The sequence below is a fragment of the Pinus tabuliformis genome, chromosome 8, assembly GCF_031772625.1.
Source record: "Pinus tabuliformis cultivar Carrire ecotype Pingquan chromosome 8, CPIR1, whole genome shotgun sequence".
Classification (NCBI taxonomy): Eukaryota; Viridiplantae; Streptophyta; class Pinopsida; order Pinales; family Pinaceae; genus Pinus; species Pinus tabuliformis.
Window position 1 is genome coordinate 350,531,621 of NC_142294.1, and position 19,671 is coordinate 350,551,291.

A 19,671-nucleotide genomic window follows, 5' to 3' on the forward strand; every position below is an offset into this window, starting at 1 on the left:
AGTATCCATAGTCGAATTCCACGGATAATAAGTGGCTTTTCACAGTGATAGTCGAATTCAACAAATAGTAAATGAGCTTAAATGGAAACAAACATCATAAGATAGATCAACGAACCAACCAAAGAATAAGTCAATATTAGAGTCTTGCGGCTTCTTCAAATCATTCATTAGGGAGATTTCGATGGACATGCAGTCCATTGTGCCGAGGATATCATCAGGTTCATGCCTCGAAAGCAGCTCCCTTTTACACAGTAGTCCTCTACACAGCAGAAAAGTCATGGGCTGATCTTTAGCATATCTAGATCAACATCGGTCTTCAAAACTTCTATTCATCTTCATAGAAATGTGCCTCAATTAGGCTAATCTTATTTGCTCCCTCTGAGTATAGAGCCTATCCCAAGTCTTTTTGTCACATTGTTCTTTCATTATTTCCAACAATTTTGCCACACCTTGGCAATCTTCATTATGTACCTGCGATTCCTGCGATCCTCATGAAGAGGTCATTGAAGAACTAGAACAACCAAGCAAGCCAAGAGACTCATAATGAAACAATCAAGATAATACTTATCTTTTGAGAGTGTGTTAGCTCCCTCTTGATCTTAGCCTTCTTAGATCGAGTCAATCTCATCACGTCATCAAGGAGTCCATACTGTCATCAAAGTGTTGACTGATAAGGAGTCTACATCATCAAGGAGTACACGTCATCAAGGAATCCACATCATCATTAATGAGTTATTTTCATCAATTAAAGAGTTCAGAGTCCAAGTCATCAAGGAGTCCATATCATCATCATCATCATCAAGGAGTCTACATCATCATCGAGTCCATATCTTCATCATCATCAAGTAGTCTACATCGTTAAGGAATCCATATCATCATCATCATCATATCATCACAGAGTCCATGTCATCATCAAGAAGTTGACCATATCATCATCAAGAAGTTGACCTTGTCCATATCACCAAAGAGTCCACATAAGTAGTACATATTATCTATATTATCAGGGAGTCCATATCATCATTGAGAAATTCGTTCAAGGAGTCTAATCCACATCATCATCAAGGAGTTCTCATCGAGGATTCATCATTATTAAAGAGTCCTCATCAATATCCTCAAGGAGTTCGCATCATCATCAAAGAGTTTCACATCATCAAGGAGTCCATCATCCATATCATCAAGGAGTTCATCATCAATTAGTCCATATCATCAAGGAGCCCACATCAACATCAAGTCAAAATCATTATCATCAATATCATCAATGAGTCCACATCATCATCATCATCTAGGAGTCAAGTCCAATTCATCGTCAACGAGTCCACATCATCATCATCATCATCATCATCATCAAGGAGTCTAGCCCAATTCGTCATCATTGAGTCCATGTCGTCGATATGTCCACATCATTATCATCGAGTCCATATCACCAACAAGGAATTAGGACTTCTTTTTCTCAAACAAACATAATCAACTCTAGGATTTGGTCTATGACTCTATTTTCATCTCCAAGCCCTTCCCGGGTTTTACAAACCATAAACAATCAATGTTAGTAATGATTAAAACAATAAAATAAATATAAGATACTTACCTTTTGAGCTCATGACAACTCCCTCTTGATCTTCAATCTTCTTGAATCCAACCTGCTAATCAACCTTGACAAGATGTCAAAACTTCTAGGAGCAAGGGTTCCTTCTTAAGTGGAAGCAATTAATCACAACTTTCTTTTCTCAACCCTAATGAGTTGATAGGGTTAACAATAAATCAACTAGGGTTTTTTACTTCAACCTTGATTTCCCAATTTCAACATTCTCATTATCAGACCTAGTGTTTGGCCCATAAGCCCTAGTCTTCTTTTTCCAAACCCTAGTCAATTCAATGTTCAAAACTTTTCGATACCTTGGATATGTTCAAATGACACTCATCCTTGCAATCTTCATCATTTATGTACTTTATATCAGAATCAGTCCTAAGGTTTTGACTACAAACCCTAGGGCTTTCTTATTCAAACCTTCTTGCAGTGATCCCAACATTTTCCTCTTCATAGTGCAATAAACCTTGTAAGTTCTTCAGATTAGAATATTCATACATTCAAGTCTTCAAAGAGGAACCCAACCTTTCCTTAATTGTCTAATTAATTGACATGTAACAAGAATCATGGACCATAACACAACTCCTTCAACTAAAACAACAATCCTTAATACAAATTTCTTGATACAAGTCCCATGACATAGAATAGCCTCTAGATAAAAGTATTTTACTTCAATAGGAATGTTGCCAAAGCAAGATCCAATATCATAATGGATAGATACATACCTTCCATTTGGAGACTGAGCTGCTCATCATTGTTCTATTGCTCTAAAGAGGTTTGAGCAAAGCTTAAAGTAAGATCATTGGTGAAAAATTCAATGATCATTATAATAATTTTGATCATGAGACTTACAGAGGAGTATGGCTTTTAAAATATATGGTGAACTTTCCATTGACAAATCGTAGGATTGTCGACTTCATTGCATTTTGTCCTTATATGAATAAAACCTTTCAAGTTGACAAATTCTAAGATTAAGCTATCAATTTGAAGTATTATATGTCTGCTCTTTTTGAAACCCGATCTCAAAATATTTTCAGGCCTATTTGAGCGAATTAGCGTGCTTGAAATCATAGCATTGGACGTTCAAATTTATTTTTGCAGATTTGATCTGGTTGAGGGCCAAAGATGTGAATCCCATTGATTATTTGCAAATGAGACTAGATTCTTCCTCAATGAAAAATTCCTTTCTTTATAGCACATGCTTCAGAAAGGTGCAAGGCATAGGTTCAGACTTCAACAATTTTACATAACTTCCATCCACGACTTTGAACATGTCCATTACACTTTGTAATTAAATCGAGATATTGATCAAATTGTGAAGGAATTCAACCAAAATGACAATGAATTATCAACAGTCACATGTTAAAGCGATCACACATTATCCACACTATTGTAGTTGCTTGCATCTAAAACTTCACGCTTTGTCAATATTCTTCCACGACATCCATTTTTGGGGGTCAAAGACACAACCACGATTCAATTTCAAATAATCATTTTAGCTATGGTGAGAGATGGGAGAGTCTCTAGCGATGTTGTTGCTGCCCTACTACGAGGAGGATCAGATCAATCTATGAAATACAACTCACATGAAATAACGACGTCCCCTTCATAAACATTTTCTATCATTTCTACAATCTTCAGATAAGTTGAACAATATTACCACATGAACCACAAACCTTCGAATATGTATATCTCAAAACTTCGCAAACCTTAACATAGAGTCGAAAATATTGATTTTTTTAATCTCCTTTTGATTAAAGAAGATACTCCAGACTTCACATTATTCACAGGGCTCTCAGATTTGCACATCCCTTTAAAGAGAACTCGGATTATCATCAATAAATAGAGGACACCAGGATGCCTTGGATGCCGCAGAACTAGAATTCCTTGTGTCCACAAATCTCCACAGTAACTACATGCCATAGGTTTGCAAGGGAATAAATGACTACAATTTGCTTTTTGACATTCTAGGTTAGCTAGAGCAAGGGAAAAACAAGAAACATGAAGCTTGCACGAACCTAAGTTACAAAAATGTAGTGCTATAGATTTCGCATGAGATGCCATAGAGACGAGGTGCCAAAAAAAAGTGCCACAGATCTGTTCGCTAGAGAAGCTCACTTGTCACAGAGCTCATATCTATTCAAGAAGGAGGAGGCTCGAGCTACATATACTAGTCTCAAAGAACTCCTTACATGGCCCTCAAACACCAACGCCTATATTTGAGGGAACTTGGACCTTATAACAACCCTTTGATTTATTCACATAAGGGACTCGACCCTTCTTGTTGCTCAGAGATAATTCGACCTAAATCTCAGAGCTAATTAAGACCTGTCCAAACCTTCACTTGCCTTAAAACTGCTCTTCGATCTTCCATAACTTTGATTCCATGTTGATTTTCTAGGGCACGTGCTAGAATTACGTTTTATTTACGTGAACTACTTCAATAGTCGATTAATCATTAGTTTCGCATAGCATTAAATTCAATATCATTTAAGCAACTATACAAAAGAGCAGTAAAGTAACCATGAAGCAAACAGACAAGAGACACATAAATTAAGCACACAGCCAGGGAAAACCCAGAAAATTTCTTCCTAATGAGAGAGAGAGAGAGTTTCTAGATTCATCCATACATCATAAATAACAATAGTAGAATAATAACCAAACCAGTAACCAAAAACATGATGAAGTGCCATGTCAAAATCCAAGTTCCAGAAATTTCGGCCCTCCTATAATTTCGCAGGTTCAAAGATATACATGAGATAAATTCAATGTGTCCAAATGAGGAGAAATGATCTCCTTTATATAGCTGTCAAGTGGGGGTCGAATGGGTGCCTCTAAGGGGCCCAATCGACCTAATAAATTTGGAGGCAAATTTAAAAATTCAAATTTCCATTTATTTTTCCAGATGAAAATACTGATCATGGCTACCATATATTTCAACATTTTCAACACTCCTAGCGAGGAAGGTGCTTTTGGACGAACCTCGTCCACTTGGATCTGTCTCTGGCACTACCATGTTCTCCACTGCTGTAGTTGTTCCCTCTAAACTAGAAGGCTTCCCTACTTTCTTCTGCGGAACTTGATCTCAAGACTTGTTCTTTCCCACCATGTTTTGCAAGTCCATCACTTCATTCACTAGTGCCATGGACCCTGTCTACCTCTGAGGTTGCTTCCTCTGGCTAGAAGTGATATTGGAAGATCTAATTCTATTTGGATCTCCCATAAACAAATCCTCTGTCCACTTAGCTCGAACTCTCCTTATACTTGGTGGTTGCCTCCACTCACCCTGGGCTATGCTCATCATCTTACTGGTCAACCCAACTGCCAGCGAGCTTAGACTGAAACAAAGAAACTGGTCGAGCCTCCATTTTGAGAGCTTTATCCTACTCTCGCTCAACCACCACTTCTCCACTATGAGCTCTCCCTGACTTACTTCTCAAGGTTGCACCTGTCTCTACTTGCAACTTGTAGAGATTCTTCACCCTCACACCTATCTGCTTCTTACATCCAGAAGCTAAGTGTTGGAGGTACACCTTACCTCTGCTGAAGATGATATCATATCCCTTGTCCTCAAGGGTAGCTACCAAAACAAGATTCTACCTCAATCCTAGAACATAGAGAACATCTCTGAGATGAAGAGGATTACCTGACTCCCTCCGAAAATTGTCAGTACTAACTCCTCTAGTTGCATATTGACCATCATTTTCTAGCTCAATTTGAAACCGCATGTCCTCCTCCGGGTGGCTAAAACTCTTCTTCTTCCCGATCATGTGGAAGGATGCTCCTGAATCAATATACCAAAGATCGTTCTCTGTTGAGCTTGCCATGAAAGAAATTAATGAGAAATATTTCTTGAACTGGGAAGAAAATGCATCTACCTCCGCTAATGCAGCAACATGATCCTTACTAGACCCCTTCTTCCGCTTAGGACACATAGTGGCATAATGTCCAAACTCATGGCAATGAAAGCACTTGATTTTGCTTAGATCCTTTTTCTTGCCCATTTGACTGGATTCAACCTCTCCTTGGTCCATCTTGCCCTTGGCCTTACCTGTAAGCGCAAAATTCTCCACTTCCTTATCAGCCTTCGACCCCTTGCCACTGCTGCTCTCGACAAGATTGGGTCTGAGCCGCCTCTGAAAGAAATCACTCCACATGCATTCCCAATTTGGAAGTTTATCTCGTCTAGTAATCCCTTAAACAAAATTGGCCCACTCCTTGGTAAACACTTTAATAACAACTCACCTATTCACAGTCTTTTGGTTTCTCTCCCGCATCTGCTAGCTGATCACAAACGTTCTGAACATTGGTGAGATAGGAAGTTACGTTCTCGCCCTTTTTCATCTTGGTGACCCTCAACTTCTCCCTGAGAATCATTTTACAATTCTTAGATGGATCTTGTTATAGCTTCACAACAACATCCCACATTTCCTTTGTAGTATCCTTAACGGAAGCATTCAAAACTAAATGATCCTGGACTCCATCTAGGATCATCCTCTTGGTTTTGGCCATCTCCCTTTGGATGTAAAGGTTCTGCAACACCATTCTCTGCATAATCCTTTAGTCCAAACTCGTCCAACAAGAACGGCATCCGGATTTTCCAAAGACCAAAGTTCGAGGTGCCATCAAGTCTATCTTGATCTCTCAATCCTGCTGTGGCCATCTCTCAAATCTGAAATCTGTGTTGGTCGATTTTGTTCACAGCTCTAATGCCATGTAGAAAAGCCTCGAAATTCTACAATTGCTAATATGAACAATATGAAACTAGTTTATTTTCATATAGGCACATCATTTCTCTACTTATTTTGCAGTGGAATAGGAACAAAAATAAATACACAATCACACAATTCAACAACACAATTTTTCTAGGGAACCCAACTAGGAAAACCCTCTGCTTGATTGGGAATTTTATTGATAGAAAAGGAGCAACAAATCTCTTACAATACAACTTTGTTTCACTGGAAAGCAATATGGTTTTCTCTACTTATACTAAGTTGAAACACCTGCAAGAGTGATCCTTGCTTCCCTATTTCCTTGCGCAAATCCCAAGGGAATTCTCTAATAAATCTGCACACAAGCTTCTCTTGGTACGCTGATCCTCTCACAAGCTCGCACACACAAACACAAATCTGTGTTCTCTATTGCCTTGCCTCACTAACTCGTGCTCACAAGACAATGATTACAATGAGTGCCTTCATCCTCCTTATAAGCAATTCAAATGGCTAAATCTGGCAAATTATATTTTAGGAATTGATTTTGTGATTGATGAGTTAACTGAGTTGAACTAATTCATGCATCTCTTCTCATCTCAATTCTACAAATTGAGATTCAGTCACTTGTCCTTTTCCCAGATTAACTCACACTAGAAGACAACGAACTCAACCTTCCACTTTTGCACATTAGTTGACTGCTTCATAACTCGTCCTAACTTTTAGGAACAAATCCTAAATTATAGGAATTTGTCCTAACTTACAGAGAACTCAAGCATGCTAAGGAGAAACTCGTTCCGGTCACTTTGATTAAGGCACGAATCAAGGAACCCTTTCTCACTACTATTTTCAACAAATTGGCATGCCAAATACCTTTTTTTTGTATGCAAAGCTCATTTATATGGGTTATTGGGCATGCCAAATACCCTTTTTTATGGCTATGCATGTTCTAGGGTTTTTAAGGAGATGAGGAATATGTTTACACAACATATTTTTGGATGGCAGTGCAAATACATGTGAGAATGTCTTGTGAGTTGATGCCATTGATAATCCCACATGAGCCTTATTGGAACTACATTATGAGGATGAGTATACTAAGCTCATTTTCATGGGTAAATGAGCATGCCAAATACCTTTTTTACATCCATGCATGTTGTCTAGTTTTTAAGGAGACCATTAGTTAAGATGGAAACAAATTTAGTGGGGCATTTATTGTCTCAGCATGTGGTCATGTCAAATTAGTCCATGAGGTTTGCTCTAGTCTTGGTAATCAATTTGAAATTTGAATTTTCTATGAGGCAAGCAACATATTTTTTCATTGATCAATTTGTAAATATGCCGCTGAGTCCATTAGTCACATTTTTAGCTTGGTAGGTTGAGGATATGTGTAGATGATAATGCATTTTGTTGTGTTGAGAAAAGTTAGGAACATTTTGAAACACAGTACAAGGGAGATGTGTAATGTTCCTTCCTAAAGCTAATGTGACACATGACATGAGTTAGCACAATATAATATTTTAAAATATTTACAAAAATAACACAATATGGATGAGATGTGTAACATCCCAATTTATTAATCAAAATAATATATACAAATTATAGAAGGAACAAACCATTATGAATTAATGTGTAACAAACTGTGTTCAAACATCAAAATATGTGTATATATACACACATCTAGTGTTATATAGATCCCAATTCCAATAAGTGTAATGAAACAAATGCTATAAAACAAAAAATATTAATGCATCCACAATATCCTAGTTTGTTTAGAGCTTACATGAACTTTGGATTCTGTAAAGGTAAAATAAAACTAGCATTACTTATTCTCAAACAATAGATCAAACACAAAAGTATCATGCACATTTTCTTTTTCAAAGTTTGTAGACAACCATATAAGTAGCATTGCTTGAATAATCTAGTCAACTTCTCAAAGGATATGCTAGATGAGATGGGAGACAATGCTATATTCTACTTACAAGAAGGTTTTGCAAGCCTCAAGAGTCCCATAGAATGGGTTAACCCTCAACTTTAGGATCCTTTGAAGCAAGGGATGTAAAATACTAGTTCTATAAGGGAATGGGAAGATTATGCTTCAAAATATAGGACTATGGGAAACCCTACCTCTATAAATGTACAATCCTGCTCTATAGAAGAAGTTCTATCCTAGATCCAAAGCCATGTGTATTCTACTATGAGGACCATTCTATTGTAGTCACTAGTGTTGAGAAATCAAGGGCAGTTAGATTAGGGTGAATTTTCTTACTTTGATAATTGCTAGTGGTGTTCTTTTAATTAGCTTGATATACTTGTAGTTAACTTCTTCTTTCTCTTGATTATTATTGTGTTCTAATCATCAAACAACTACCAAACTATGGAGATCAATGAGATAAGAGGACACAAAATGTAGGCTGCTAGCCAGGGCCAAAACCTATCCTCTTGAGAGGAAAACCCACAAGAATTCCTCTCTTCTTATAGAATCTTCAAATGACGAATTCCAAGACCTAAGACCCAAGACCAAGACCAAGTCAACTTCTCCTTTTGATGAGCTTGTCGTCAACCCAAGTCAACCTGCTCCAAACCTTCATATTTCGGCCTTTGCTTCAGATATTCGGTCACTGCTTTAGGTTTGCAATTTTCGGCCTCTACTACAAAAACCCTAACTCACACGTGTAGGAAAAGATGGTGAATTATTTCTCTTTCTTCCTTCGCTTGGGGAGCTGCTTCTTCCCTAGTGATTCGGCTTGCAAGATGGTCCTTTTTACACTTGTTTTTGGTGTGCCTAACTCCTTCACACATGTGAGGGATTGTAGCCCAAAAACTCATTTAGATTTCACTTTTTTCTCCTTGTTTCTCCTTCTTCTTCGCTCCTTTTAGGTCTTTTTTTCCTTGATCGAACTTGTTGGATGGCTCCTCAAATGAGATCGAGCTCCTATATATATAGGTTTCTTGTGAGGTCGAGTTGCCCTTCATGAGGTTGACTTGTCATCTTTAGGCCGACTTTTTCTTGTTGGCCGACTTGGTCTTGTAAGAGGACATTTGACACTTTTGACTTACATAAATTCTCTTTACATAATACAAAGTGCCCAATATGGTCTTTTACATATGACAATGCCTCTTTGACTCCTAGACTTTATGACTAGAAGCAGTCAATGGGTGCTTGACATATAAATAAAAATGACCTTGAGCATGAAACCCATGCTACAAAATAATAATAATAAATTTCTTTTTCTCTTTACATCAAATACATAAAATCATGATTACATAAGACATTATGAAGACCGAACCTAGTTACACATTTCAACACTCCCTCTTAACTAGGGAGGTATTCATAATACATACACGGTACTTGGACATTCTCATACTAAATAATTCTCATAAGAAGAGTCAGATTTGTGAGCCATCTCATAAGCTATCTTATCAGCGTATATCAATGCCTCTTATCATATCAACTAACATTGTCACATAGCAAGGCCTTGCCTAACAATGCTATCTCTCTACAAGATTAGAGTACAATGTTGGGGAGACAAATGATTTATAGACACCTTCATCATTGTCTTTTAAGACACATACTCCATCTGGATGTTCACAAGGTATGTCCTTCGAGGACCATTCCCATCTTGGATTTACACATCCTCATAGAATTTCCTCTTCTACTACTCATGTTTATTGGATGCCCTATCTCATCCTCAAAAAATATTGGAATTCAGATGCTTACCCAATCCTCCATTCTTTCTTCATGACATGAAGACAAGAATGATGTGTCTATCTCTCCCTCTCAACTATTGAGAATCTACTCATTCCTATAAAAGGAATATACCCAAGTTCCCTCTTAACTAGGGATTTGGCCAAGCTCCCTCTTAACTAGGGACTTGTTCACAACAACAACTATCTTCTCTTTGGCGGAGATCATGGTAATATCAGCTGCTTGTAGAGCTCTTCCTTTCTGCATCATCATGTCATGGATGAACTTCAATTTCCTTATCATGGAGCCTTCTTCTTTCAAAACTTCTTCGTAGGGCATCAACCATCTTTTCCATCACTTTCCTTCAACGAAACATACTATTGAACCAATAGTCATGCCATCCTTCTCTTCGTCGCGGATTGACCTTCTAGTCATCATCTGGCTATCCTTTAGACTGCTACCTTTTCTAGGTCATGTTTCTTTCAAGATCTTCTATCCAATTTATAGATGAATGTCTACAACCCTCTCTCGATAGCCCTGTTACAACCCAGCCAGATGCTTTCTTTCAAAAATAAAAAATGAACATCAAATCAACATTACCTCTTTATGATGGCTCTTTGTCATGACATCTGCAATTTGCAATTTGCAACATCAACATCCTTTCGCATATTATATGAATCCATCTCCAAGACATACATTACCTAGGTTCTCCTTTTTCAACATATATATCAGGGTCTTCACACCCTCTCCATGGAGATGTCATAGCTAATCCTTCTTACTGTCAGATGTTGATCACTTTTCTTACGTGACTATAGATATATCTTTCACGAACTCTTCTTTCACCTTTCTTCACATATTGCTTCCTCAGATCTTCTACACATGGTTCATTCATCATAGGAACCATAGTTGCCAACTACCTTATATTCTTCATTAGGTCATATCATGTCAATATGTAGAAGGGTTCAAGGCACATTGTCTACATGCCTTCATGTATCATTCTTATGGAAGAGTTTCTTCTGCTTTCATCATGCTCATGTGATAGAGTATTCTAGTCATTATATCTGCAACCATATGATGACATGACTCTATCTATCTATTACCAAATTTATACATGCCTCTTCCTTCATGTGGTCATCTAGACTTTCTTCTAGCAACTTCCTTTCCTTGCCTGAAGATGAAAAATGCTTCAACCAACTTGACATGCTGCACCTTTCTGTCACCATACTTTCATCCTTCTAAACTGTGGATTCCATACTAGATGGAATGTAGACTATCTGCGAGACACTTGCTTCTTCTAAGTAGAGGTGAACTCCTAATAAAGATTCAATGGAGGATCTTGATGATCCTCATTTTGCAAATGCTTCTTTCTAATGAAGATCAGGTGTGACAAACTTTTATCTTCCTATCTTGCTAGATGACTTGCTCCAATCATTCAATCTATTACTTCGGATATCCTTCTATCTACCAATGAAGATGCCATAAGCTACTTCCTTTCTATAATGATGACTGCTTACGATACCATCTCAATCAATGCATCCTATCATACTTGTGATGCTTTCCATCATGTCTGTTGTCTTTTACAAACTGAAAAGAACTAAGTATATAATGTTATCTCAATCATAGTAAAGGTTTTTCACTTCTTCCTTCTTTGACTTCATCTTTTTAGGTTCTTCTACTTCTTCAATGACATGGGCTTCATTTCTTTCCTTTCTCTTCTTGTTGTCCTTCTTTATTTTAGGACAATTCCTTTTGAAATTCCCAAATTCATTACATTCATAACATTGAATCTTAGACATGTCAATTTTCTTTTGAAATCTTTTTCGAGACCTCACTTTCTTTCTTGCCATAGCTGCATATGCTTGATTTTGTTCACTTGATCCAATGTTGTTCTTTGCCTTCAATCTGGTTTCTTCAATTTTGCATAATGACCATAGATCATTGAATGGGGTAGTTTCCTTCTTTCCATAAATACTTGATACAAGGTTGCCCCATTCATCTGGTAGTGCATTGAGTACAATAGTGGTCATTTCTCAATCAAACATCACTTCTCCTAGCTCTTGTTGTCGGTCTCTTATTTGAGATACCCTCATAAGTTATATGGCTACCCCTTCTTCCTTTGATACCATCATCTTGTATAGTTTGGTTCTTAACGATATAATTTCTCCTGTAGTGCTTGCAGAGAACAATTCTACCAACGTTTGATAGATCTCTTTCGATGTCTTCAACTTTGCTACACGGGGGATGAGAGAATCCTTGATTGACTCAATGAGGATCCTTTGAGCTCTTATTTCTCCTTTCATGTACTTTGATAGTGTTTGAGATTGCTCTTGAGGAGGTTTGGTTGATTGAGCCTGTGACATATTTGCTAACTTCATTTTCTATGAGGATCAAATTTATTCTCTTCTTCCATGCGAGGTAATTCAATGACCCAAAAAGTTTGTTGTTCTCCTTGCAGAAAGAAGTCATTGTAGATTGAGACATAAAATATATAATACTTACTTGTGAAGTGAAGATGCTCCTTTGATGATGATATCTTCAACTCGTTGCCTTCTTGATGATGGTAACTTCCACTACTCCTTTGTTGTTGAAAATTGAAGATGCCTCCTTGATGATGATTGGTAGATGATCTTCTTCAAGGATGATTGAGATGTGATCCTTTCTTCAATGAGAGGGAGATCACTTTGATTTGATGATGAAGTCCTCTTGCTTCCTTTGATGATTGTTGAATGTGTAATCTTCCAAGAATACTTCAAGTATGTAGAGTCTTTTGAGTGGAGGAGGGGTCCTTGAGGTCTTCTTTCTTCTTTCAAGAGTTCCTTCCTTTAAGATGATGTGTAGACTAGTCCTTCTTGATGCACTTAACTCTCCTTGACGATTTGAATTGATGCTCCCATTGTGCTAAGCCCTTATGTATCCTTCTTCAATTGGGTGATCTTCAAGTTGCCTTTCCTTCTTGCTGTCACCTTAGCTCTGATTCCATGTTGAGAAATCAAGGGCAACTAGATTAGGGTGATTTCTCTTACTTTGATAATTGCTTGTGATGTTCTTTTAATTAGCTTGATGTACTTGTAGTTAACTTCTTTCTCTTGATTATTATTGTGTTCTAATCATCAAACAACTACCAAACTGTGAAGATCAATTAGACAAAAGGATACAAAATGTAGGCTGCTAGCCAGGGCCAAAACCTTCCTCTTGAGAGGAAAACCCAAAAGAATTCTTCTCTTCTTATAGAATCTTCAAATGATGAATTCCAAGACTGAAGATCAAGACCCCTCCAAGACCAAGTTAGCTTCTCCTTTTGATGAGCTTGTCCTTCACAAAGTCAACCCAAGTCAACCTGCGCCAAACCTTCAGATTTCGGTTTCTGCTTTAGATTTTCGATCACTGCTTCAGGTCTGCAATTTTCGGCCTCTACTATAGAAACCCTAACTCGCATCTGTAGGAAAAGATGGTGAATTATGTCTCTTTCTTCCTTCACTTGGGGAGTTGCTTCTTCCTTAGTAATTTTGCTTGCAAGATGGTCCTTTTTACACCTGTTTTTGGCCTCCCAGTATGACTTCAATTTTTCGGTCTAGCTGCAACAATTGATGCCCTAACTACTTCGCACATGTGAGAGATTGTAGCGCGAAAACTCAGACTTTTGATTTCACTTTTGTCTCCTTGTTTCTCCTTCTACTTCGCTCCTTTTAGGTCTTTTTTTTCCTTGATCAAACTTGTTGGATGGCTCTTCAAACGAGGTCGAGCTACTATATATATATTATATAGGCTTCTTGTGAGGTCGAGTTGCCCTTCATGAGGCCGACTTCTTTTCTTGCTGGCCAACTTGGTCTTGGAGGAGGACATTTGACACTTTTGACTTACATAATTTCTCTTTACATGATACAAAGTGCCCAATAGTGTTTTTTACATATGACAATGACTCTTTGACTCCTAGACTTTATTACAAAGCCCTAGAAGCAGTCAATGGGTGCTTAACCTATAAATAAAAATGACCTTGAGCATGAAACCCACGCTACAAAATAATAATATTTAATTTCTTTTTCTCTTTACATCAAGTACATAAAATCATGATTACATAAGACATTATGAAGACCGAACCTAGTTACACATTTGAAGGTCCCATCGGTGATGATGCTAAAGCCTGTGAATCATACATAAAGGGGCACATCTTGAGGCAAATGAAGTTTTGTGATAGGTTTCAAGTAGCCTTACCATTGCACTTAATGCTTCTCTTCAACTTGCACATTTCGATGATTTTGGTATAGTTTGGTCTTCATTTGGTTTACACATTGGTATTTGGCCTCTCAATTTGGGGCCTTAATGTTATGTATGGGAGGATTTAGGCACTAAAACGAGATTGAAGTTGATGCTCAGTAAGGGGCCAGAACTTGCAAAGAAGATATCTTGGGGAAAGGTGTTGAAGTTTCACCTACAATGTGATTATTTCATGTAGGGATTTCGTCAAACACTTAGTCAACACTCAGATTTCTAACTCCAATAAAAACTTCAGCAATAATGTATTTTAACTAAAATACATGCATTCTGATTTTTATGAGCAGAAACCCTGAAGATTAAATCTGAACTTTAAATGTTGAAGGTAATAGTAAAAACCCACAAGAATTGGCACTTGAGATTTTTGGGCAATTCCCATGGAAAAACCCCCAAGGGAAAAGCAATAGAGGAGGGAATTTTTATTAAATCCTCTTAGAGAAATTTTTGAGTTTACAACAATAAATTTCCAGTGAAAACCAACTGTTCTTATCTTAAAAATTGTGCCCAAAATTCTCTCAAAAACCATGCTACAGGCTGTCTAGAATTTCGTGCCTCTGCTGCACGGATTGTATGTATTGCATTAAATGTGCCAAAAAATAGTCTAGAAAAGAACACTCTTGCTGTCTTGATTTTTGTGCCAATTTTTCCTGTACAAAACAACAGTATTTTTCCTTGAAATTCATGCCCTTTCAGCTGAAATTTGTTGTTGTAAGCTGCCTTGAGAAATGTGCCCTTCTCTTGCTGCTCTGTTTCTCCTCAACCCTCTTTTCCTCTTTCTCTCTCTTGAAAAGTGTGCCTCTTCCTCTCCCTTTTCTCCTTTTATAAACTCATTAATTACTAAAACCATTAAATCTTGCCATCTCAAGATCAACGGTTGTGACTTAATCTCTCATTGAAATGACTTAAGTCACTTTTAGAAAAAAACACTTTCTAAAATCACTTAAGCCACTCAATCTTTATAAAATCACTTTAATAAAAAACCATTTTCTAAATCACTTAGTCACTTTTAGTAATTAAATACAAAAGTACACTTTCTAACTTTATAAACTCACTTTATAAAGTTAAGTGACTAGGGAGGGAATATGAAGGGTCACTTCCACATGCTAGGCACAACCCATGTGGAAGTACCTCTTGAGCTACAAAAACTAACACTCCCTCTTAGCGAGGAAGGTACTTTTGGCACCTCTACCACCTGGATTTGACCCGAATTTCATGACACTGTTAACTGTAGTTGCTCCCTTTGACTCAGCAAAATGTCCCTCTGACTCAGCAAAATGTCATGCTACCCGTCCCTGACTTGAAGACCTATGTCAATAGCCCATGCTTCTAGGAGACTCCTCTCTCTCGCCCTGAGCATCCTCCTTCGTCATCTCGAACCATGACAGTTTCCTGACCGAGCTAGAAGATCCTCTCCTCCAATTGCCTTTGGCACTACCACTGAAAATGAGATCCATTCGAACTCACCATCCACAGGATGACTTGCCAGCTTGTACATCCTGCCCACACGGATGCCAATAACTCATGCTGCATCCACACTCTCTCATCAGAGAAATCACTACCTGTCCATTACAAAATACCAAGTAGAACAACATATCCGTCATCCTCCAGAGTTGACACATAGAGGATATATGTTCACAATTGTGGCACCTGAAGCACATGGTCACCCTCCAAATATCCTCGTGACTCCAGCTGGAATTTCACATATCCAGTCCCCCTCACTACATGTGTGGTGTGCACCCCACTGTCAAGACGCGTGTCTGAGTTGAAACTTGATACTTATCATACCGAGGAACATAGCTCTAGTCCCTGTCATGTGGTGCGATGCCCCACTATCTACAAACCAAACTCCAATGTTCTTGCACTTAGCGACACTGCTCCTCGAAAGATGAGATACCAAGGAGAACTCTTTCTTGAACTTCTTTGCAAACTCAACAACCTTAGTGGAAACAACTACTTGTTTCTCATTGTCCTTCTTACCTTTTTTCTTGTTTGGACATTGGCTTGCATAGTGACCAAACTTGTGACTTGCAAAACACTTGACTTTGCTTGTGTCCTTCCCAAAAGTAGATCCCTCAGTTCCCTTTCCCTTGCCTTTACCCTTTGCTGCAAGGGCCACATTCTGTTCATCATCACCATCTGTCTTCACCCGTTCTCTACTCATAGAACACTCTTGAATCTCTTCTTGAGTAAAGTCATCCCACAACTTGCTCCAATCTGGAAGATGCTCTCTACCCACCACACACTTCACGAAAACATCCCACTCCTTGGTGAAGCCCTTTAAAGCTATACACACCAACTTTGAGTCTGAAATGACCTCTCCAATTACTGCCAACTCATCTTTCACCTGAGCAACTCTGGTGAGATAGGAGGCCACACTCTCTCCTTTGACCATCCTAGTATTATGGAGCTTGTCCTTAAGGGCCATTTTCTTGTTCTCGTTCTTTGCCTCATACAAATTTTTAAGTGCATCCCACATTTCCTTGGCTGTTTGTTTCTCAACCAAATGTGGAATGAGGTGGTCTCTCACACCATCCAAGATAATCTTTTGTGCCTTAGGTTCCTTCACGTCATGAACATTTAGAACAATAGGATCTAATGTGGGTACAGGCACAACAGTGCTAACGAAGTTCCACAGCTTGTTCTCCTTGAGAACAACTGTCATTCTCACTATCCACTGCAAGTAGTTAGAGACCTCTTCCAACTTGTTCTCATATCTCATGTCAGAAGCCATCTTTTCCAACTACCTGACAGTCTCTTTTCCCTTCATTTTCCTTCACAACCCCCTTTTACAATCCCTGCAATAAACTTGTGTCAACACCTGTCCACTGTACTTCAACAACCTTGCTCTAATACCATGTTGAAATCTCACCTACAATGTGATTATCTCATGCAGGAATTTCGTCGAACACTTAGTCAACATTCAGATTTCCAACTCCAAGAAAAACTTCAGCAATAAGGTATTTTAAGTCAAACACATGCAATCTGATTTTTATGAGCAGAAACACACAAGACTAAATCTGAACTTTAAATGCTGAAGATAACAATAAACGCTCACAAGAATTGACACTTTAGATTTTTGGGCAATGCCCCTGGAAAAACCCTGAAGGGAAAACAAGTAGAGAAGAGGAAATTTTTATTAAATGCACACAGAAATTTCTGAGTTTACAACAATTAATTTCCAGCAAAAACTGGCTGTACTTATCTAAAAAATTATTCCCATGATTCTCTTGAAATCTATGCCACACACTGTCTAGAAGTCCATGTCTCTGCTGTACGGACTGTACAGACTGAACTAAATGCACCAAAGACAGTCTAGAAAACAGTGCCCTTGCTGTCTTGATTTTTGTGCCTTTTTCCTTGTACAAAACAACAGTATTTCTTCTTGAAATTCTTGCCTCTCAGCTGAGATTTCATGCCCATATTTACTGCTGTAAGTTGCCTTGAGAAATGTGCACTCCTGTTGCTGCTTCTCTTTTTCTCCTCCGTCTTCTTTTCACCTCTCTCTTGAAAAGTTTGCTTTTTCCTCTCCCTTTTCTCCTTTTATAAACCCATTAATTACTAAAGCCATTAAATCTTGCCATCTAAAGATCAATAGATGTGACTTAATCACTCATTGAGATGACTTAAGTCACTTTTAGAAAAAACACTTTCTAAAATCACTAGAGTCACTCAAACTCTATAAAATCACTTTTAGAAAAAGCCAACTTCTAAGATCACTTAAGTCATTTTTAGTAATTAAATACAAAAGTACACTTTCTAACTTTATAAACTCACTTTATTAATTGACTAGGGAGGGAATATGGAGGGTTACTTCCACATGTTAGGTACAACCCATTTAATGAAAATCTTCATCAATGCGATCAAAATCATAAAATGGAACCTCATAAAATGGAAGGGAATTGCTCTTCTAACTCTAAAAGAGCAATTTGAATGTTGTGTTTGACTATTCTTGTTCTTTTCTTTCTTTTTTTGGGAAGCTTTCAAATGGTTTTGAATTGTAGGATAACTCTGGAGTCTGTATTTTAGATTACATTTTATTTTAAATTTCTAATGGACTGGATTCTGGAGTACATTTATGGACTTATATTTTGCTTGAATAAATGTTTTTCCAAAATACTGAAACTGCATTGCACGTCTAGTAGAGTTTGAAGTAAAAATTAGGAAAGGCACCTGCTGGTAGGGTGCTATCTCTAGAATCCATTTCATTCCGTGTGTCTGTTGATGTTATTTATCTATTTTGGGATTGAGAAAATATCATTTATATTGATTATACGTTGCTCTTTATGCAAGAACGACTGGATATCCCAAAGAAAAGGTCGAACAAGATATTAGGTGACTAAAATATTACAGGCCCCAGGAAGCCATTGAGGATGGGATAATTGCTAAGGTAGGGTCCTAAGACTTTTATTTTTCCAATGGCATATTGTGTCATTTGGGGATTTAAGCTCAATCACTGATTTTCTACAGGCTTTCTTTTATTTTGGCAGGAAAAAGTAACGTTGCTTATTATGGTTTGGAAAGGGTCTTCTTTAATATATCATTCATATGCTATATCTTCAAAACTCCCTGCTTTTCCCATTTTTCATAAGTGGGATACCAAGTATTCTTATCTGCATTAACTACTGACTGAACAGAAATATGGGATAATTTATAAGGTATGGTCTTAATTTTTAAGGTGTTTATTTTTGCAATGGCATGTTGTGTGATTTGGAGATTTAAGCTCAAACATTGATTTTGTACAGGTCTGCTGTATTTCTGGTAGGTTAAAGAAACATTCCTTACTATGGTCTAGAAAGGGTCTTCTTTAATATATCATATGTATGCTTTATATTCAAAAGTCCCTGTTTTTCCACTTTTCTAAAATATGATGCTAAGCGCTCTTACTCCCGTTGACTACTTACTGAACTAATTTTCGTGAGCTTATCTGATTATAGCTAGTGTCCAGAGCAGAACATAAAACAACTATTTGTAGTGAAATTCAAAAGTTTTAAACATGACTGCTATGTTGAGAAATCTAGGGCAGCTAGATTAGATGAGTTCTCTTATCTTTGATAATTGTTTGTGATGTATTTTACTTAACTTGATTAGTTTCTTCTTTCACTTGATTATAATTAGTGTTCTTATCATCAAACAGCTACCAAAATAGTAAAGAACAATGAGACAAGAGGACACAAGATGTACACTATTAGCCAGGGCCTAAACCTCTCTTCTTGAGAGGAAAACCCACAAGAACTCTTCTCTTCTTATAAAACTTCAAATGGCAAATTCCAAGACCTATGACCCTTGACCAAGACTCCTCCAAGACCTAGTCAAACCTTTCCCCTTTTTGCCAAGTCAAACGAAGTCAACCTTGCCTTGATGCAACTGCAATTTCTTGTTCGACCTCAACTTCAGACTTGGAATCTTAGACTATAATTTTG

The 19,671-nt window shown here is 37.6% G+C and overlaps 1 protein-coding gene across 7 annotated transcripts in view; it reads left to right on the forward strand.

Annotated features, from left to right (window-relative positions):
• Positions 1-19,671, forward strand: part of LOC149235583 (uncharacterized) — a 101,398-nt gene that overhangs the window by 47,985 nt on the left and 33,742 nt on the right. The window contains exons 10-12 of one of the 7 annotated variants that reach the window (XM_089372155.1): positions 18,542-18,638; positions 18,739-18,906; positions 18,994-19,076. The exons of 4 other annotated variants lie outside the window; for them this stretch is intronic. In XM_089372155.1, the coding sequence (XP_089228281.1) occupies positions 18,542-18,583 (42 nt within the window). In that variant the 3' untranslated portion in view covers positions 18,584-18,638; positions 18,739-18,906; positions 18,994-19,076. Of the gene's footprint in view, positions 1-18,541; positions 18,639-18,738; positions 18,907-18,993; positions 19,077-19,671 lie in introns of those variants that run through there. 2 more of the 7 variants (XM_089372152.1, XM_089372153.1) reach the window with 2 other exon arrangements.